The sequence below is a fragment of the Salvia miltiorrhiza genome, chromosome 4, assembly GCF_028751815.1.
Source record: "Salvia miltiorrhiza cultivar Shanhuang (shh) chromosome 4, IMPLAD_Smil_shh, whole genome shotgun sequence".
Lineage (NCBI taxonomy): Eukaryota > Viridiplantae > Streptophyta > Magnoliopsida > Lamiales > Lamiaceae > Salvia > Salvia miltiorrhiza.
This window is the reverse complement of record NC_080390.1, coordinates 29,228,137-29,250,415: the sequence shown is the minus strand read 5'-3', so window position 1 is coordinate 29,250,415 and position 22,279 is coordinate 29,228,137. Positions and strand designations below refer to the sequence as shown.

Below are 22,279 nucleotides of genomic sequence, written 5' to 3'. Positions count from 1 at the left end.
ATTCCAATGTTTATAAAAAATGATAATGCTCGTGGGAGCAATTATTTCTCGAAAGCTATTTAACATAATCATAATTGACCATATGAAAAAAATTGTTGTGTTCAAGGCACAAACAACAAACCCATTAACTAACGAAGCATTCCAATATGCATCATAACATACTCCTAGATTTCAAAGTCACAGCAAAATCTAAAGATAACATAACTTATATAGACAACTTCTAGCTTGGGATTCGACAAGCCGCAAGGGCTTTCACGAGTATCGCCCAGACTCAACATATATACACAAAATACTTAACAACCAACAAGCCAAAAAGATCTTGGATCCTATATAGAAGTTTGGATACAACAAGACCACATAAAGTGCAAAAAAACCGAAACATGATCAAGGGAGACGTTCCTGATTGTTTCGTGACTAAAGAAGATGTTCAACATACTGGGACTTTGCTTCGTCCGGCAGCCCGATGAAGATCTCTAGGCGTTGCACCTTGTCGGCTAAAATTTCACAAACATCGAACTTCTCGTTCGTAGTCAGTCCAAGTATCTTGCCAAGCTGCTCGAATACTTTCTACCGTGCCATTCCAAGGTCGAACTCGTAGCCGATTCGAGTTGCAAGGTTTTCTAGACGCAAACCGGTATTCCGACTAATTTCCACAAGACACGCGTAGACCCCGTTTATCTCTTCTTTGGCTTTGCGTTTCTTGGTCGATTTTCCTGCAGGTACAACCTTCGTTTCACCTTGGCAAACGTTGTCCTCGGCATTGTCGATAGCTGTTTCTTCTTCGTTATAATGACCGTTTAAGCCATCAACACCTCCGTGTGCAATGTTATCACCTCCGACAGCAAGGTAATCAACCTGATACATCTTGTGCATTGCCTCCATAACGTCCTCTGCATTAGCGCCCGTTGCACGATCCTTACCGAAAACTTCTTTCCAAGCTTCAAGGAATGGCCAACTTTTGGAACGCATCAGACGAGCATTAGGATCACGCTGCAGAGATTGAAATAAATTCAGTTAATAAGAGGTATTGCACCTAAATATTTACATCAATGGATATATAACAAAGCAAACCTTGATAATCACAAAACCAAATATAGAATAACACACTTTGTTGGAGTGTGAAACACCATCTGAACAATATCAAAACCAAAAAACAATTGATAAAATAGAAGGGCACATAACGAAATGAGTTTTATTACAAGGGAAGAACACTATCAGAATTTACATGTAAACATTAGCAGAGTTTTATGAATTACCGAAAACAGGGAAACTCAAAACCAGGTAATCATTCTCCAAAATACGAAATGAGTAAACCTCGAACCTATTAATGGAAAATATGGAACAACTCTTGACAACTAACGACGAACTGAAATCGCCTAGACGCGCAATTAATCGAACCATTATGTTGAGAAACGATGAGCAAAAGGGCGTGTTTCCAGATTACCATGCTGCGCCTCACTCATGGTCATTCTCGCACTTTCAGATGTAAAGTCCAACGTCCTAGCCTTGTTCTCATTTCCCGGAAGTGGCTCCGGCAGTAAGTAGTCGATGATTAAGGAAGGATTGAATCGTCTCTCTTACCTGAAAATCCTTCCAAAATGTATACCATATGGGCATGTTTTCCCGCCGATATATCAGCTAAAAAGTGGGAGGATACGTTGGTAATTTGGCAAAGAAAATATGGGTATAATAGTAAATTAATTTGTTATCATATGTTTAGTTGAAGTCTACAAAACGCATAAACTCTCTCCTATGGTTTTGTTTTGGGGACTACAAAACGCATAGCTTAGGATTAATATCATGGATGAACCAATGAAATGTGGCCTCCTTATCTATATGGACCAAACCCGACCAAGCTACAAAACAAGTCCTAAGAGCATTCCCAGCACATCACTTAAATGCATCACTAACTCTAAATTTAGGTTAAAACAATTGAAAATGAGATAAAAAATGCATCCAGTAGATCCCCTAAATTAGATGGGGCCCACTAAAAATTTTACACCTACCTAAATTCAATCTTAAATTTACACTCACCCTAAATTTATTTTAAGCTTATAATTAGTAGGGCCCACACATAATTATTGTTTTTATGTAGAAAATAGGAGATTTGGTGTATGCATTTATAAAATCGAGATTCTAAAATTAAATAGGGAAGCTTTAGGGAGAAATATAGGAGCATAATTTTGAAATTTCTGCAAGGAGTGCTCTAAATAAACTAGTATATATATGCGCCCAAATTAAAATCACCTAAAATAATTTCTCAAGCTCTATTGGATATGGCGGAAGAGGACCAAACTACCAAAACGACGCCGCTCTTCGCCGCTTTCGCCGGCGTTGCCGCCACTGATAGTGGCAACAACGATACGGCGAAATGGCTGCAGAACTCCAGCTTCAACACCGACCTCTCCGTCATAAACGACGCCGTTGCCAAATACAACCTCACCTACGATGAGGAACCGGAGGAAGAAGAAGACGCAGCGGAAGAAATTAATGCCAGGAAACGGCCGCCGCAGTACGAGATGGTGCCGTCGGATGCTAGCGCTTCTTCCGATGAAGACCTTAGGAGGAAGAGTAAAAAGAAGAAGAAAAGGAGAAAGGAGGAGTCGAGCGCTTCGCGTGCATCGTTTAGCTATGCCGCAACACTATCCTCTACTTCGAGGAAACCAGGTGTTGAGAAATGGGCGTCTTCTCCTACTGCTAATGAGAAAGAGTACTACTTTGATTCCCGTGGAGATCGCGATAATTTGGCCTTTGGTAGCATCTACAGGTTATATTTCGCTTGATTTAATGCATTTTCTAGGGTTTGATGCATTTTTTGGAGGGAATTAACTTAATATTTCATTATTGGCTGCAGCTTGTACTCTGTTCTCTGTTTTTGCATTGTCTGCGAAAGAGTGTTTTGATTGCAGAGTCTGAAATATGAAAACTACTTTTCATTTTCTTGATGTGATGCATTGATCATTTTTCTAGAGTATGATGCCGTAGAACTTTGATTTTGGTCAATTTTTTTACTCGCAAAATTCTTTGGGATAGAAGTATATATGCTTTCTTTGAAAAGGGACCAACAACGACAATGTCCATTGGTATGTGGATGAAGGTCTTTTGTTTTTGGAAAACGATACTGTTTGTGTTCTTGGACTAACTATAAGTGTGATGATGAAATGCAGAATGGACGTTGCTCGTTATAAGCTTTACAATTCTAAGAAAGTATCTGGACAGAACTTTTTCCAGCGGAATAAAAGAGCTTGTCGTTTGGAGGGGGATAATGATGTTGATGCGTTAGATAGCAAACTCAGGTCAGGGGGGCGCTATTGGTCGGTAAAATATGCTGCTATCGAGCGTCATAAGGACTTGAAACGAATGCGAGTTCTTGCTCCTAGAAATCATGTCAAGAGCTCGGTTGCTGATTATATCCCCTTAGTTGATGAAGGTTCTGATAGTGGACGGGTATCTAGTGCTGAAGTAGTTGAAGAGTCCTGGGAAGATGAGGTCTCGCGGAAAACAAAGGAGTTCAATAAGATGACAAGGGAACATCCTCAGGACGAGAGTCTGTGGTTGGCCTTTGCGGAGTTTCAAGACAAGGTGGCGAGTAAACAGTCTCATAAAGGTGCTCGCCTACAGATCCTTGAGAAGAAAATCAGTATTCTGGAGAAAGCAACTGAGATTAATCCAGAGAGTGAAGATTTACTTATTTCTCTTATGAAAGCTTATCAGAGCAGAGATAGCACCGATACGCTGATTAGGAGATGGGAGAAGATACTTACATCCAATTCTGGAAGTTGCAAGCTGTGGAAAGAATTTTTGCGGGTTCTCCGGGGTGAATTTTCCAGATTCAAGGTTTCTGAGATAAGGAAAATGTATGCAAATGCTATCCAAGCCTTGGCTGGTGCTTGCATAAAGCAGCATAGGCAGGTTCTCACTTTAAAGATCCATGCTTTTCCCCTTTGCTTGTATTAATACACTTAAAACGGAATTACTTGCAGAACACATAAGAAGAGGAAGAAGAGCATGTGACAGACTCACATATTGAATAGTAGTGAAAGTTTAGTCTTATTTGGCATACACATCCGTTAAATTTGAGCATGAAATACTTCCAGAGCTTATGTTTCTTTCTTTTGTTAGTCATGTTGCATTAGGTTGAGGGATTAGTTTTCTTTTATTAGTTAGGATTTCTGAAATATTGATCCCGCGTCCATCTTGTGCTGGATGCAGGCGCATCCATCCGACAATGCAACATCAATTGATCCGGCTATTGTTCAACTGGAGCTTGGTTTGGTCGATGTTTTCATTGGTCTTTGCCGCTTCGAGTGGCAGGCAGGTTACCAAGAATTGGCAACTGCTTTAGTTCAGGCAGAGCTTGAGTATAGTTTGTTTTCTCCATTTGTTCTCTCGGAACAAAGTAAGCAAAGACTGTTTCAGCACTTTTGGAGTGGTAATGGTGCCAGAATCGGGGAAGATGGAGCCCTTGGATGGTTAACTTGGATAGAGAAGGAGGAAGAACAGAGACAGAGGCTTATCTCTGAGGAGGCCTCAGATGCAGTTGAGGAAGGTGGTTGGACAGGTTGGTTTGACCCATCATCCGAGACTAAGGAAATTGAAATGCCAGGAATTACTAATGAGGGACAGGTGGTTGAAGAGGAATTAAATGATGAACTGGACTCGAGTGATGTTGAGCAGAAGGATGATGTTGAATCTCTGCTTAAAGCACTTGGCATTGATGCTGCTGCTGAAGCTGATATAAAGATCAAAGATACAGAAACATGGACTAAGTGGTCAAAGGCAGAAATCACAAGAGATTTCGATCATTGGATGCCTCTTCGTGCTAATTCTGGTTTGTCACCATTCTTGTGCTATTTCTATCAATATACTTATGGTTTACTCGTACTGAAAAGAGAAGTTATAATTTACGCAGTATGATTAGTTTAACTGAACTGTCATTTCATATGAATAATAGACCTTATAATGCATGGCATTATGTCCTTGCATCTCAATTCCATGGGAAATAATCCTATGGCTTTTGTTTTTCCTTTCTTTTTTCCTGCCTACTGAGTTTATTTTCATGCAGTCTGAGTGACATATATGTTGAGTTTATTTAACAACTAGTACTGCTACCCCGTGCGATGTACAAGAATGGTTATAGTTACATAAAATAGTACCAAAATAATTAAAATAAAACTGTAGAGTGTGAATTGTGGAAGAAAAATAGGCATTCTGGAATTTGAAGTACCGAAAATTCCACTTCTTAAAAGTGACGGTAAAAAGTAGTCGTTAAAATTGTGATTTTATATATTATATAGATAATAGATATAGATGTAGATATCGATATAGATTGATGTTAGATTTTTGCTATAAAAATTGAGAAAAGAAAAGGAAAGAAAGCAAATTAAATAAAACCAAAAATATAAAAGGTAAGGAAATATAGAAAATACAATAAATAAAGCCAAAAGATAAATGATAATGAGAGAAAAAAAATTAGTTTGAGACTTCTAACTTCTATAATAATTTTATTATAAATCTATGTTTAACATAATATAATATCAAAATTAAAGCTTTTGTCATGATCTTTATTCAATAGTATATTGAATATTTTATCATTAGTCAAACTACATGAATTCAAAAAGAAAAAAGGACAGAAGAAAAAGAAAATAACAAAAAAGAAATAGAAAAAGGGTAGAAATGGAGCAGAAATGTGGAAATATAGGCTTTCTTAGAGTGGAAAAGAAAAACTGAATTTGCCACCTGATTCAGCTAGCGGAAAAATAAGCATTTTTTCATTGAAACAACTTATTTTTTCAAAAATTTGCCAATAATTTGTTACTGTTGCAACTGTTGTTTCATATAATATGTAGATTTTTTGGTGAAAATGACTTTGCGCCAAACAGATCAGGTTTCTCATGAAGATGATGAACAAATTTTGAGCATAATATTGTATGAAGATGTGAGCGATTACCTGTTCTCACTCAAGTCTGAGGAAGCCCGATTTTCTCTTGTCTCCCAGTTTATAGATTTCTTCGAAGGAAGGATAGCTCAGTGGTAGGTGTTATGGAATTATGATATCTACTGCTGTTTCTTTTGTTCCCTGACCACATCATTCATGTTCATAGGACTTGCACAAACAGTTCAAGTTGGATTGCAAAGATACTTAGTTTAGAAAGTCCTCCCTGTTCTCTTCTAGAGGATTTGGGAAAAGTGCACGATGTTCTGGTGAGGAAGTCAACCAATCTAAGAAGTTTTAGCTTGGAGCTACTTTTAAAAAGTTCAAATGACTCGAATATGAGGACTAATATGATGAAATTTCTCCGAAATGCTATCTTACTTTGTTTGAAAGTGTTTCCAAAAAACTACATCTTTGAGGAAGCTGCTCTTGTTGCTGAGGAGTTATCAAACACAAGGATGAATTCAACAAGTTATTCTGTGACACCATGTCGAGCTCTGGCCAAGACTTTACTGAAAAATAATAGGCAGGTATGTGTTTAATATTTTTAATTTGACCTTGAGTTCCCGAGAACTGCAAATCCTTTTCCCATACTAATCAGCAAAATGCTTTATGAGATATGATGCCAATCCCCAGTCAATGTTAATCTGAAGGAGACATACTTCTTGGTCGTTTTTAGATGCTTATTGGAGGGAATGTTGTTTACTTGAGAGATCTTCTGCAGGGTAAAGCATATGATTCTGCATGTGTTTGAAACAGAGGATCTACTATGCACTCTCACCTTCTAAAGAAGATCCAAAGATTCTTTTGAGAGTTACACTTGAATAGATATTCTTTTGAGATTTATAAAGTTCAGATTTACTCTCACCTTCCTCCAAGATTCTTTTGAGATTTACACTTGATCCAATGATCAATATTCCCATAGAACGCTTCTCTTTTATCTTTCGTCAAACTCAACTCAAAACTGGTTTGAAAGTGTATGGATGCTTTATAACTTTTTATGTGCTTCATTGTTATAGGATGTTTTGCTATGTGGAGTTTATGCTAAAAGAGAAGCGTTCTATGGGAATATTGATCATTCCAGGAAGGTTTTTGACATGGCTCTATCATCTGTTGAGGGGCTTCCACTGGTATGTATTGCCTTAATGTGACAAGCTCTACAGTAGTTCAGATTCAGTAGAAATTTTAAAGTACTAATTCATCATCCACTGTTTGGTTATTTTGCAACATTTTGGCCAAGACTTATCATATTGTAGCATCCTCTGAACATTTTACAATTCTTTTAACGTATAAAATTTGTTATTATATTGAGTTTGAGGCAATAACTGAACTGGCTGTATTTACCAACTTTTTCAGTTATCCTGCTACTTGTTTCTCATGCCAGTATATCTCTTTTCGGTTATCCTGCGACTTGTTGCTACAGTTAATTTTCAAACTTAAAATAGTAACTTAAAGTTCTCCAAAATAACTATGTATCTTGCCAGAATCAACAAAACTGTTTCAAGACATTCAGATGATGATATTATTTTTATTATTCATGGTCACTTCTTGTATGCTGTAATTCTGCTCCTCATTTTGCATCCATGTAAACCTGAAACTTAATGTGTTTGTACTTAACCAACCAGGATGTTCGGTCAAATGCATCTCTGTTGTACTTCTGGTATGCAGAAGTTGAGCTTGCAAATGATTCTTCCGAAAGTTCTGACTCCTCATCCCGTGCAATACATATCTTATCTTGCTTAGGCAGTGGAACAAGATATACTCCATTTAAAGGACAATTGTCAAGTGTCCAACAACTTAGAGCCCGCCAGGGGTTCAAAGATCGTATAAGAATGTTGAGTTCAACATGGGCACATGGTGTCATAGATGATCATTCTGCTGCTTTTATCAGTTCAGCAGCTTTATTTGAAGAGCTGACGTCTGGATGGGCCTGTGCTTTAGAAATTCTGGAAAAGTCTTTTACAATGGTGCTTCCAGGTGAATATACTTCTTCTGTATGTGTTTTATGTAATGACCCTCAAGAATTGGACTCTTTTTGCCAGATGCACTGTTTCGAGTAGCGGAATTCCTCAATCATGTATTATCCTTACAATTATTTTCTTCCTGCAGAGAGGAGGAGAAATAGCCGACAGCTTGAATTCTTGTTTACCTATTACGTGAGGATGCTTGACAGAAATCACATGGAACTTAAGCTTTCAGGAGTTTGGGAATCTATTGTGAAAGGGTTGCAGTTATATCCATTTAACCCTCATCTTCACTATGCTTTAGTTGAAATCAGCTATCTCTACACTTCACCCAATAAATTGCGGTGGACTTTTGATGATCATTGCCGAAAGTATGACTCTTTCTCATCATGTGCTATGTATTCTTATTCTCTGGTTCATTAGTTCTTGACAAGGAGCTGATTACGTGATTGATAAAATATCAGAAACCCATCTGCCATTACATGGCTTTACGCATTGGCATTTGAGATGAGTACTGGAGGCTCCCAGCACAGAATACGCGGACTTTTTGAAAGGGCGTTGGAGGATGACAAATTGCACAATTCAGTGATTCTCTGGCGCTGTTTCGTTGAATACGAGAGGAGTGTAGCATGCAATAATTCTGGAGCTAAAAGAGTGTTCTTTCGTGCAATACATGCATGCCCCTGGTATGACTTCTTTGACAACAGTAAAACTACTTGCTGTATCGAGGATAATATTCCTTTCAAATTAGCTGGGATTGTTTTTCAGTTACTTATGTTCCTCTTAAGGATCAATACTGCAATCTAATTTAGTATTTGTGTACAAATTGTCATAACATCCATCTGGAAATTCATACTCGTTCTATTCTTGATAAGTGTCCAATTGTATGAAGGATAAGAAAATTAGAAATAATAATAGAATTATCATCAAGACTTGCACCAGATGTATGTATGGTATCTATAATTGTAGCTACTGAAGAAAAAACTTGGCTAAGAGCTTACAGCTTTGAGCTATAATGGTATTACCTTTGTCGGTTTCTGAATGTTGTTTGCCACTAGCTGAAGTTGTTTGATTCCTGGGAACTAAAAACTTTCTCTTGAAACGAGTACAAGATGCGAAACCTTTTCTCAGTCCCTTTACCATAGAGAGACCAAACTTAAATGGCATTACGATATATTCTGATCTGATGATATACCTGCAAAGGCTGTCTGTTTGCTATAAGAGTTCCCTACTATTTTGACACGTGACCTTTCTTCCAACTTCCAGGTCGAAAAAGCTGTGGCTTGATGGTTTTCTCAAACTGAATTCAGTATTGTCTGTGAAAGAGCTGTCGGACCTCCAAGAAGTCATGCGAGAAAAGGAACTCAATCTCAGGACTGATATATATGAGATTTTATTGCAAGATGATGAGATGGATGCTTAGCCTTGTTTAACTCACGTTGCCTGCTGCTCACTCATACACCACCGTGTTATCAAGCTCTCGTTGTCTGCTGCTGTTTCATTGTCATGGACCACTCACACACTGCGCGTTAGAAGCTCCAGGTACAAGGTTGTATCAGAGATGGAAAATTTAGGAGAAGCTTTTTTAACTTGTGAATGGGAATTATCAGAAATAGAGTAGGATGTTCGCTGGTGGAGCTCTTTTTTCCATGTTTTTGGTGTGAAAAATTGATCAATAGAAGGTATGGTTACTACTCACTCATAAAAGAAAAGGGATGGCTACTGAAATCACGAATTCATGTTTGTAGGTAATGCTGAGTTTGTTAATAGGATTTGATACTTTTTGTTGTTTGTGAATAATCTTGCAAGAATACAATTAGACCACTGAATTGTATGGATTTTCAAATGCTGCTAAGTTCCAAATTTTGAGCATTTGAGTGATTTCTCCATATTTACTTCTGAATTCTTAAACATGCGTTTGCTGTTCTATGTGTTTGGAAGGGTTATTCTTAAAAAATAGGCTGAACTTAGATTATGGTGATTTTTTTGTCTGAATTTACAATAATTATAAATATAGCTTGTATTTATATTCCTTGTTCGGTTGATAGTTCGAGTCAAAATTTTCTGTCAATTTATATCTATATCGATATAATACAGTATACAATATAAATACCTCTTTCATATGAAAGACCATCTCCCAAAATAATGTAGTTTTACCATTTGTTTCTTGAAATTGTGAAATTTGATTTCTAAAAAAAACATTCAATGTACATCTTATATTAAAGATTATGACTAAATCTTTAATTTGTCTGTTAATTTTAATATAACTTTGTAGATGAATAATTACTTATATATATATTAAAAATATAATTTCAAATATGATTTTTTATTTATGTATGCTTATGAAAATATTTATTTATTTATTATGATGTGTAGTACTCTGTAGTAGTAATAATAATAATAATAATATGCAATGTTAATTTTCACTATCAAATTATTTTTAATTATTTAATACTCACGAAAATTAAGGAGTTGTAGATTAGTATTTTAAGTGTGTAGCTAATAAAGTATAAAAGTGATAAAGTAGGGGAGTGAAGATATTAATTAAGTATTACCTTATTTAGAAACGTGTCAAGATTCGTGGGACGAAGGGAGTAACTATAATTATCATTTTCTTTATACAAAGCTAAAAATTGACGTTTTCAAATTTGAGTTTTTATTGAGTAATTGATGTGGATTATTTTATTTTATTTTAAAAATATATATTTGTATTTATTTATATTTTAATTATGTTTAATATTTATATTTATTTATTTAAACACGTCGTTTGATTTCAATGATTATCGTGCATCACACGGGAAGACGTAATAATTTAAAATTAAAAGTGAATCTTTTAGTCTATTACTCCTTCCGTCTTATTAATAATATTCTATTTTTTTAATTATCTTATTTATAATGTCCCAATTAAAAAAATAAAAATAAAGTAAGGTGTACATCTATCTCACTTGAATGCAATTTACATTACGTGCGTCTCTCTCACTTTAATTTTATACCATTTTCCTATTTCTCTCTTTTCATTTAATTATCTTAATTAAGTTTAGAAAGGCTACTTTATTACCTAAAACACCATTTCCTAATTTGCGTGGGACGGAAATAATAGTTTTTTTTTTGATCGAAAAAGAGAAGTTTATTATTAAAAAAAAGGTACCAGAGGTACCAAACAACAATCTTACATCATTCTGGGAACCAACTCATCAGCACACCAAGAATCCAAATTAGATTCATCTTCAACTATCCCAAAAATCCTATTCCAACTCCACATCCTAATTTTGGCCTCCATGACTAATTTTTTAGGATCTCACTCCTCATATCCAAAGCATTTCTCATTCATCTTCTTCTACAATAACCAAATACAACACACCCAAATAGTATTATTTATTACCGTGCCACATTTAGATACCCAATATAAATTACAACGTACATTTATAGCATACTCTCACTTGTAATTTCTATTTCTCTACTTTTTTATCTTTACATTTTTTAAATTTACTATGTATTAATTAATTTGTTACTATTATCAATCAATTTATATTAATTAATAATCTGAAAGTTGTAACTTCGATCATGTTATTAAGGAATATTGACCATTCTCAAGGGCTGTGTAATGGAACACGTTTAGTGATTACTTACAGTATAAGATTTGGTAGCCACATGTTGGAGCCTAAAATATTGACTGGTACTAATTCTGGCTAAAAAATGTTGATTTCTAAAATGTCTCTGACTCCAACAAATCCACGATTTCTGTTCAACTTTGAGCATAGACAATTTCTCTAATTGTTCCGTATGCCATGACAAACAACAAGAGTCAATGACACAATCCTTGTCACATGTGGAGCTTTTTCTAGAGAAACCAATATTTTCTCATGGTCAACTTTACGTTACTGTTTTAAGAGTAAAGAGTTCGAGTGACTTGAAGATTTTAGCATGTGATAAAAATAATAATAAGATATCAAATATAATGAGTGTTGTCTACAATTTTTTTTTTCAAAACTTATAAATTTACTAATTTGTATTACCATGCTTTATTCAATATTATAATTGTCGATTTTACAATTAATTAATTATTATTATTAGTATAATTAAAAAAAATTAATTTATTTGATTAATTAAAGATTATGTTTTTTTTCCACTATAACACAATAATTTTTATTTATTATTTTAACACAAAATATAATTAGTTAACGCTATAAAAAAAAAGTACAACAATTTATCATGTACGCAAGAGTGACGGGTGGAATACTACTAGTACGATGGATCCTATTTAGGGATGGCAATCGGGTACGACGGGTACGGATAATGACTATCCATACCCATACCCACGAACTAAATGGATAGTAGTTGCTACCCACGAAACTATCCATGGATATCAAATGGTATCCAAACCCGCTACCCGTCGGGTATCCGCGAAACCCGCTATCCGACGGGTATCCGTCACCCACTATCCGACGGATACCCGCTATCCGCCGGATACCCACTATCCGCTGGATACCCACGAAATAGAATTTAAATATAAATTTACAACAAATTTAATAGAAAAAAAAATCAACACAAATAGCATAGTTCAAATCCACAAAGAACAATGTTTAAATTCAAATTCACAAAGAACAATGTTCAAATTCATCAACTAAAATATAAAATCCAACAAAGAACAATGTCTATAATTGCTCGACAGTAGAAATAGAACCATCTTCATTGAACTCTTCTTCTTCATCTTCAAGACAAGTCCAAAAGCTTCCATTCTTTCATTTAGCTCAATATTAGACTTTGGGCCTTATTGTTTGGGCCTATTTTAAAATATAAAATACTAGCCCATAATCTCAAAATATGTATTAATATTTAAAGCCCACATTTTATAGAATTTTTTGTGGATATTTGACGGGTAATTGACGGGTATTTTTCGCGGGTAAACGGGTTTCGCGGGTATGGATAGTAAGTATCCAAACCCATACCCACGAACTAAATGGATAGTGAATTGTACCCACGAAACTATCCATGAATATCAAATGGTATCCAAACCCACCCTAATGGGTTCGGGTTTTCGCGGATATCCACTACCCGCGGGTAGATTGCCATCCCTAATCCTATTCGTTGTTTCCCTACAAAAGTGTCTTGAGTCATGTAGTTTAATGATAATTGGTTTGAAGAAGTACTATATCCGAGTTGAGATTGTAGTTTGGTCTGTATGTTGAGTCTGTTCTACTCTCTTTAAGGCTAAGTACATCTGGTAGTCACCATTTCTTAATAAAGTTTATTTACCTTGAAAAAAAAATCACATTCTTAATGGAGTTTTTAATTATTAGAAAAATATGTTATTTAAAATTGAGTAAAATTAATTTAAATGAAAAGCATAAAAATCAAAACTAAAAAAATCAAGTAGGCTATCAACTAACCTCAATACAGCCAGGGGCCCGAAATTTTTTTTTGGGGGCATTCAATACATTTTAGACATTTTTTACTAAAATACAAATATAATCATAATAATAACAACATTTTTATAGATAATATAGTTCAAAACATTTACTAAAATTTTTTTTGGAGCATTCAATACATTTTAGACATTTTTTACTAAAATACAAATATAATAATAATAATAATAACAACATTTTCATTTATAATATAGTTCAAAACATTTACTAAATTTTTTTTTGGGGCATTCAATACATTTTAGACATTTTTTACTAAAATACAAATATAATAATAATAATAATAATAATAATAATAACAACATTTTCATAGATAATATTGTTCAAAACATTTACTAAAAATTTTTTTGGGGGCATTCAATACATTTAGACATTTTTTACTAAAATACAAATATAATAATAATAATAATAATAATAATAATAATAATAATAATAATAATAATAATAACAACCTTTTCATAGATAATATAGTTCAAAACATTAGCTAATTTTTTTTTTGGGGGCATTCAATACATTTAGACAGTTTTTACTAAAATACAAATATAATAATAATAATAATAACAACATTTTCATAGATAATATAGTTCAACATTTACTAAAAAATTTTTGGGGGCATTCAATACATTTTAGACATTTTTTTACTAAAATACAAATATAATAATAATAATAATAATAATAATAATAACATTTTTAGACATATTATAATTTTTTTTTTTTCAAAATTTGGGGGGGCTCTGAATACAACACTACTTATTCAATGTGGTCCTTCAATATCAAGTAGGTTATCAAGTAAGTCCATTGCGGATACTCTAAGAAAGATCTGTTCCTTCCCTAAAAAAATCAAGAAAAGTCTCTGTACCATGCATGTGGTCATAAAATACGGCCAAATTCACAATTCTCCCACTTGTAATGAAAACCACTAAATTTGCTTGATTTAGATCAATTTAAAACTGATGGGTGAAATTCCTCCCTAATCAAAATTGAAGCTCTCAACCATAACAATGGCGTCGAAAGAGTCAAGCAACCCGGCGCTCGAACCGGATACGGAGAGCCCAGCGGATCCGGGTCTGGAGTTGGCCCAGTTTGCCGCCGGTTGCTTCTGGGGGGTAGAATTGAGCTTTCAGAGAGTGGAAGGCGTCGTCAAGACTGAAGTGGGCTACTCGCAAGGCCACGTCCACGACCCCAATTACGAACTGGTTTGCACCGGATCCACCAACCACGCCGAAGTCGTTCGCCTCCATTTCGACCCCAATGTTTGCCCCTACACAACTTTGCTTCATGTCTTCTGGGCCAAACATGATCCTACTTCTCTTAATCGTCAGGTATTTTCAGTATTTCAATACATTATATATGATGTGGTTGTCAATTTATATATTGAATTTCGTTTTTATGTTGTTTAAATTGATTTCTAGGTATATTTTTCTAGCTTGCTAAAGTTAAGCTTTGAAATGGATGGAAATTGGATCATGAAATGTACTTCCCAACATAGTCCACTCGTATTAAGTAAATATATTTGGAGATACTTTGAGCATAATCTTTCACCCTTTTTTCATCTAAATAGGTATTATAAGCTCTTAATAGAGGAAATTTTATAAAAAATTGATGAGATTGTTTGGAGTAATAGTGATGAGATTTGAAGAATTTAGTGATATGAGTTGTAATAATGTTGCAGGGAAATGATGTTGGGACACAGTATAGGTCAGGGATATACTACTACAACGAAACACAAGCAAAATTAGCACAAGAATCATTAGAAGCAAAGCAGAAAGAGGTGAAGAAGAAGATAGTGACAGAAGTAGTTGGAGCCAAGAGATTCTACAGAGCTGAAGAGTATCACCAGCAGTATCTGGAGAAGGGCGGAAGAAACGGCGCTGGCCAGTCTGCCGCCAAGGGCTGCAACGACCCCATCCGTTGCTACGGTTGATTTCCATCTTCACAAAAACTTGATTTATGTTTCAAAGCTTAGATGGATTATGCTTTGTCTTTATTTTCTCCTACTATGTTATGTATTGAGCAGAAGAAGCCTACATCTACTTCCCACCTATCAACTTGTATCCCCAAATTGAGGTGTTAATAAACTCTCTTCACCTCGGATGTATGACCATCAGATTCATGTTCAACTACTTTCTACTCTGTTTCGTTTCAGGTGATAATCATGCGTCAACTAAAATATGTAGTTGGTGCCACTGCATACCCAACTCACAAGATTTTCTTCCAGTATCCACCAAAATAGTTGACCACATCTATTATACATTGACATAGAGTTGATTAGTAGTTTCACATTCAAAAACTAAAAACATTGCTGGACTTGAATCGGTGGCTTATCATGAATGTATCTTAAGCCTTTAGCAGCTGCAACAGAAATTTCGATTCTTTGGGATCAAGGCTATAAAAAAACCCCATAAATTGTATTCTCATAAACCTATAAGGGGGCTTTTACTTTGCATGATTGATAAAATGGAGAATTGAGTATTTTATCCTCAATAGTAGGATTACTTCAATCCCACCATTTTGATGAGATAAGAACCAAACAAAACTAGCTTAAATGATAAAACTAATCAAGGGCTTTGGGATATCCCAAGGTTTCAATCCAACAAAGTAAACAAGGGATTAGCCTTACTATTTTTACCAATCAAGGCTAATCATTCAAAATAAACGCCCCTAACAGTGATTCATTGTCAACATCGATTAAAGAAAGAATTAGTATATAAGACGGGGAGTACACCATTAAGATTGTCACAAAGATTTGCAGACCATCTTCCACACACCAACCAAGTAGCTTCACCACATTTTCATCTCCATACTGTAGAAACCTACAAAATTGTATTCATATTCTTTCCCAAGTTTGCAGCCACATCAGCAGATATTCATATAATGTTATTGCCAAAGCTGTGCTAGAAATAGTCTGAATTTGTAGCAACTACTGACTGCCCTTAATCTATTCTTTATAGACAAAAATAATTCCTAAAAATTATTGCCCAAAAGATATCGATACTAATTCAACAAATCAAGTCATAGATCTTTCCACGTATACCAGCCTAAATACAAAACCAATCACTGATAATGCATTAGTTCGACCTAATGCAGCAGAATGAATGAAACCCTTGAAAGCTTTTATGTACACTTCTTTTAAGTTTAAGGCTTCTTCTACTCATGGAAAAAGCTGCAGTCAATTTTGCAGAGTTAGTCTACAATATGAGTAATAAGTAGCATCCAATCCAACCAATCACATAGTGGTAAGATGTACAAACCTTGTGTTGCTTGTATTTCTCCATCACAGCAACCCCTCGTTTGCTCACTTGCAGATCATCAACTACGCCAATGCATTCTTTCAGATCCTTAAATGGAAAATATCATTTTTCAATAACAACTTATAAAACACCCAACACCCAGAAAAAAATTAAGAATCAAAGATCATCAAGAACGAACGACCAACACATTGTTATAATATTTCACAAAATTTCACAACAATCATAAAGTATATTAATTAATATTATTGGTACACAGACTGACAACTTACTAATTAAAATGAATGGCAAACATAACATATTCGAACAAACTCTTTAAAACTAACGAACATAAATGGTCAAATAAATAGAAATAAAAATCATGTCTTTCATGCAAAACAAATTTACAACAAACAAACATAAAATCCAAAAATATTGATGAATACATATTTCTCATCAGTTAATACATTGAGAAACATCATAGCAATTTATTTAGAAATTACAAATCCAGACAACTCACATCAAATAATAACAAAAATAAACCAACAATTATTTTCGAACATAATTAATAAAGCTAGGAACAGAACCTCTAATCTACATAATCTATAATAAAATACCTTACACAATGTTCAATATGGATGATTCTCCAGTCCCCAAGGGGACACCAAGTGGTGCGAACTCCTGTATACGAAAAATGAGGTCCAGGGTTCAAACCTCACCGCTCCCCCTCCTCCAAAGTGTCAAAAAAATATGGATGATTCTCTTGATTTGTTCCTTTTCATTGATGGATTAGACAAAGAACCTTCTCCTATACAGTATATATCTATTAAGAAAATGATAATTAATTTAAAATACTAAAATGACGAAAATATATCCAAACCTTGTAGTGTCCTTTTTTTTGCCTTTCACATACAAAGTATTCACTGCAAAGTTGGAACATATATTAGAAACATTGAACTTTGAATCTTAAAGTTACGAACAAAAAGCGAAATATTTCGAACACACAGTCATACCATCTGAAGCTTTTCCCTTTTCCCTTTCCAGAAGCCATCCGAAATTCCTATTTTGCAGACGTTAATCAAACAGCCTGCAACAAAAATCAAAAACTCAAATAGTTGAAAATCATTAATCTAAAACAATCTCAAAAACCCTGATATATATATATATATATATATATATATATATATATAGGGAGAGGTTCAAGAAAGAATCATAAATAAAAAAAGAACGAAGAACCATTTTCAGCCATTCGATCATCAAGATCTACGGTGGATGCATCATCTTGTTGGATGAATATAGAACCTAGGTTCGAATCCTGAAGGGAGCATTTTTTTTAAAAAAAATTAGTGCATTAATTTTAACACCGAATGCATTAATTTTTACAGTGAATGATTCTCCCATTTTCACAAATAATGTAGTTCTCTCTAGAACCACACCCAAAGTTCAATTGAGAAGGCCTATATGTAATTGAGAAAAGAGAAGTAATCTTGGCCCTCCATCTTACTTAGAGGGTGTTTGGCTGAGCTTATAAGCTCTTATAAACTGTTTAAAAGCTTATAAGCTCCTTCAAAGTGTTTGGCAAAATAAGCTCATCAACAACTTATAAGCTCCAAAAATAAGCTCCAAGAGTTTATAAGCTCCCCAAAAAATAAGTTGCTCTACCCCAACTTATTTTTTATAATCTCATATCCAACAATCTTTTTACAAATATTTTTCAACTATAATTTATTATTTTCATCATGGGATGGACTTACATGCGGCTACCCGCATGGTATGCGGCCGGGTCGGGTTCTGTTTTGACCGACCCGATTCGACAATGTATATCAATTGTTTTACAGTTAAAAGCAATACAAATGATGTGGTGCACTGGTTGCTGCGTGCGTCAACCTTTGTTGATTCTTCAGAGGTCGCGAGTTCAAACCTTGTTCAGCCCATTCCCCCATTTTATTATTTTATTGAATTTTTTGTGTTTTGCAAAGTTTTGTTCTACTTTTTCTCAATGTTTTTCAATTGTTATTTTTGTGTTTATTTTTTATTTTTTTAATATCTATTATTTTTTGCCTTTTTATATTTATTTATTTATATCTAAGTTATTTCAAAGCAAATATTTTTATGATGAACATTAATTATCTACAATAAAGAAAAGTAATATTTTGAAAACATACCTTTCTTTATATCAACAATTTTCGTGTAAAAAGTAATAATATTGAAATATTACATTTCTTCATATAAATAATTATTTTTTATTAAGACAATATTTACTTTTAGTAAGTATAAAATATACATTTGTTAGCACAAAAGTATTAATGAGCGAAAATAACATTACTTTTCTTCACATCAATAACTACTTTTTCTTACAAAAATATTTATTTGAGCAAATAACTAAAAGTACAAATTCGCATCAATAAAAGTAACATTTATCGTGAACAAATGTAATAATTTTGAAACATTACTTTTCATTACATCAATAGTTACTTTTTATTACGACAATAATTACTTGGCCAAATATACAAAATTACAAGTTCTAATGAGTAAAAATAACATTACTTTCATACATATCAATGATTATTTTTTCTTACAATAATAATTATTTGATTAAATAACTAAAAGTATAAAATATTACTATGGATAATTATTTGCTGTGGATAATCGTATTACTATGAAAGTAATACAATTATTTTTATCTTACTGTTCATACATGAATATGTACTTTAAGTAGGCCTAACATTTACATTTTTTTTCAATAATGTAGACATTTGTTAGGTATAACTATTACATTTGAAAATAAGTATGACTCTAAATATTAAGAAGTTAATATAAGTATTTCCTATCATTCTATATTTTGTAATTACCAAAACAATGAATACTAAACCCTAAATAGTAAATACTAAACTCTAATCCTTGAATGCTAAATCCTAATGGAAATATTTACTTTATGTAGTCTAACATATACATTTCTTTGTACAAATGTATACTTATGTTTCTATAAGTATACTAAATCCTAAACACAGAATACTAAACCCTAAATAATGAATACTAAACCCTACATAATGAATACTAAATCATAAACACATAATACTAAACCCTAAATAATGAATACTAAACCCTAAGCACTGAATACTAAACCCTAAATAATGAATACTAAACCCTAAACACTGGGTACTAATTAAATCCTAAAAAATGAATACTAAACCCCTAAATAATGAATATTAAACCATAATGGTAATATTTACTTTTATTTATCCTAAGATACATTTGTATACACAAATGTATACTTACGTCAATATAAGTATTTCTTATCATTCAATATTTTCTACAACCTATATCCTGGAGACTGAACCCTAAATAATCAATACTAAACCATAAACATTGGATACTAAACCTTAAACCTTGAATACTAAACCCTAATGGTAATATTTACTTTTATAAAGCCTAACATATACATTTGTTAGAACAAATGTATACTTATGTCAATATAAGTATTTCCTATCATTCAATATTTTGTAAACCCTAAATAATGAATAATAAACCCTAAACACAGAATACTAAACCCTAAATAATGAATACTAAACCCTAAGCACTGAATACTAAACCCTAAATATGTAATGTTTCAAAACATTACATTTCTTCATAATAATACTTACTTTTTATTACAACAATAATTACTTTAAATTACAATAATAATTACAACAAATATAATAATTTTAAAAAATTACATTTGTGCATATGAATAATTACTTTTTCTTACATTAATAATTACTTGACTAAATATACAAAATTACATATTCTAACGAGTAAAAATAACATTACTTTTATACTTTTATTTAGCTTAAGATATACATTTATTTGCATAAATGTACACTTATGTCAATATAAGTATATATTTCCTATCATTCAATATTTTGTAAATCCTAAACACTGAATAATAAACTCTAAATAGTGAATACTAAACCCTAAACCTTGAATACTAAACCCTAATGAGAATATTTACTTTTATTTAACCTAATATATACATTTCTTTGCACAAATGTATACTTATGTCAATATAAATATTTCATATCATTCAATATAAAGTATTATATTTTCTAAACTCTAAACCCTGAAAACTAAACCCTAAACCATGAACATTAAACCCTAAAATCCTGAACACTAGACCCTGAATACTAAATCATGATACAAATATTATTAAAAAAGTGCAAAATAATAAGAAATTTGAAATTTAATTAAAGAAAATAACATTACTTTTCTTTACATCAATAACTATTTTTATTTACAAAATACTCATTTGACAAATAACTAAAAGTACAAATTCTCATAAATAAAAGTAACAATTATCGTGAACAAATGTAATAATACAGAAATATTACATTACATCATATCAATAGTTACGTTTTCTTACGACAATGATTACTTGAATAAAAGTAAGAATTATCGTGAACAAATGTAATTATCTAGAAACGTTGCATTTCATTGTAATAATAATTACATTTTACGACAATAAATACTTGGCCAAATAGTTAAAAATATAAGTACAATCGAGTGAAAATAATAGTATTATTTTTCTTCACATCAATAATTACTTTTATTTACAAAGCTTATTACTTAAGCAAATAACTAAAAGTAAAAGTCCGTATAATAAAAACAAACATTGTTGTGAAGAAATGTAATATTTCAAAAACATTACATTTCTTCGTAATAATAATTACTTTTTATTACAATAATAATAATTACTTATCATTAAAACAATAAGCATTAATATTTTTGAAATATTACATTTGTACATATCAATTATTGCTTCTTATTATGATAATATTTACTTGACTAAACTATATATAAAATAATGTAAAAGAAAAACAATAAAATTTAAAAAAAATTACAATAGAAAAACAGTAAAATTTTTTAAAAAATACAATAGAAAAACATTTAAAAAAAAGAAAATATATTAAAAATGAAAAAATAAAATAAAAGTAATAAGAAAAAGAAAACAGGAAAAAAAAACGTATAAAAAAAACAAAATAACAAAAATAAAATCCAAAAAGTGTAAGAAAAGGAAAGGAAAAAAAAGAAAAAAGGAAAAATGGAAAAAATAGGGGGCAAAGGTTTCGAACTTGAGACCTCAAAGAAAGTGGGATTTTATGAGAGTATTACCACTGGCAGCACCTTGCTATCATATTTATTTTCTCTTAGAATATATATATAGACGTGTAGTTGGCTGGTGGCCGCATACCCGCACGCAAGTTTTTGCGTTTCATCATATATCATTTAAGTTCATTTTTCTTCGATTTTCTCTCTCTAAAAAAATATTGTATCTCTCTAGCAAAAAAATTCTCGCTCTAATTTATAAGCTCAATTATCCAAACACTTTGACAACTTATAAACTCTTAAAAATGACATCTTATAAGCTCCAAAAGCTTATAAGCTCTTTAAAATAAGCTTAGCCAAACACCCTCTTAATCTAACGGCTTCTAATTTCTAAAAATTCGTCCGCCAAGATTCTAATTTCATGCGGTTTTTATTGATAAAAAAGATATAATTGTAAAATGCTTAGAAAACATAACCGTGATCTCTATAATTAAGCTAAACCAAATCTATCTATATTTGGTAGATTCTGACTTCATGCTTTTTTATGTAAAAAATATTATTTCCAAACAATATTTTTATTATGTTTCATCACTACAAAAGAATCGCAAGCCGCTGGCATTTAACGGCGGCCTTCCGACAGCGCGATAG

At 32.7% G+C, this 22,279-nt stretch overlaps 2 protein-coding genes and 1 long non-coding RNA gene across 3 annotated transcripts; 2 read left to right on the top strand and 1 right to left on the bottom strand.

The window, feature by feature from the left end:
- The first annotated feature begins 2,237 nt into the window (after positions 1 to 2,237).
- LOC131019658 (uncharacterized) lies at positions 2,238 to 9,788 on the top strand. Its single transcript, XM_057948246.1, has 10 exons — positions 2,238 to 2,767; positions 3,168 to 3,912; positions 4,213 to 4,831; positions 5,883 to 6,033; positions 6,105 to 6,465; positions 6,955 to 7,065; positions 7,561 to 7,912; positions 8,045 to 8,270; positions 8,364 to 8,585; positions 9,166 to 9,788. The coding sequence occupies exons 1-10, from the start codon at positions 2,277 to 2,279 to the stop codon at positions 9,320 to 9,322; spliced, it is 3,435 nt and encodes a 1,144-aa protein (XP_057804229.1). The 5' UTR covers positions 2,238 to 2,276; the 3' UTR covers positions 9,323 to 9,788.
- Positions 9,789 to 14,191: 4,403 nt separating this feature from the next.
- Positions 14,192 to 15,475, top strand: LOC131019657 (peptide methionine sulfoxide reductase-like). Its single transcript, XM_057948245.1, has 2 exons — positions 14,192 to 14,644; positions 14,995 to 15,475. The coding sequence occupies exons 1-2, from the start codon at positions 14,324 to 14,326 to the stop codon at positions 15,244 to 15,246; spliced, it is 573 nt and encodes a 190-aa protein (XP_057804228.1). The 5' UTR covers positions 14,192 to 14,323; the 3' UTR covers positions 15,247 to 15,475.
- A 536-nt stretch (positions 15,476 to 16,011) lies between these two features.
- On the bottom strand, positions 16,012 to 17,684 carry LOC131019656 (uncharacterized). The gene is made up of 5 exons (XR_009100366.1): positions 17,563 to 17,684; positions 17,430 to 17,472; positions 17,167 to 17,357; positions 16,574 to 16,660; positions 16,012 to 16,485 (listed from the first exon to the last, which is right to left on the bottom strand). It is a non-coding gene; the product is annotated as an uncharacterized LOC131019656 (long non-coding RNA).
- Positions 17,685 to 22,279: the final 4,595 nt, after the last annotated feature.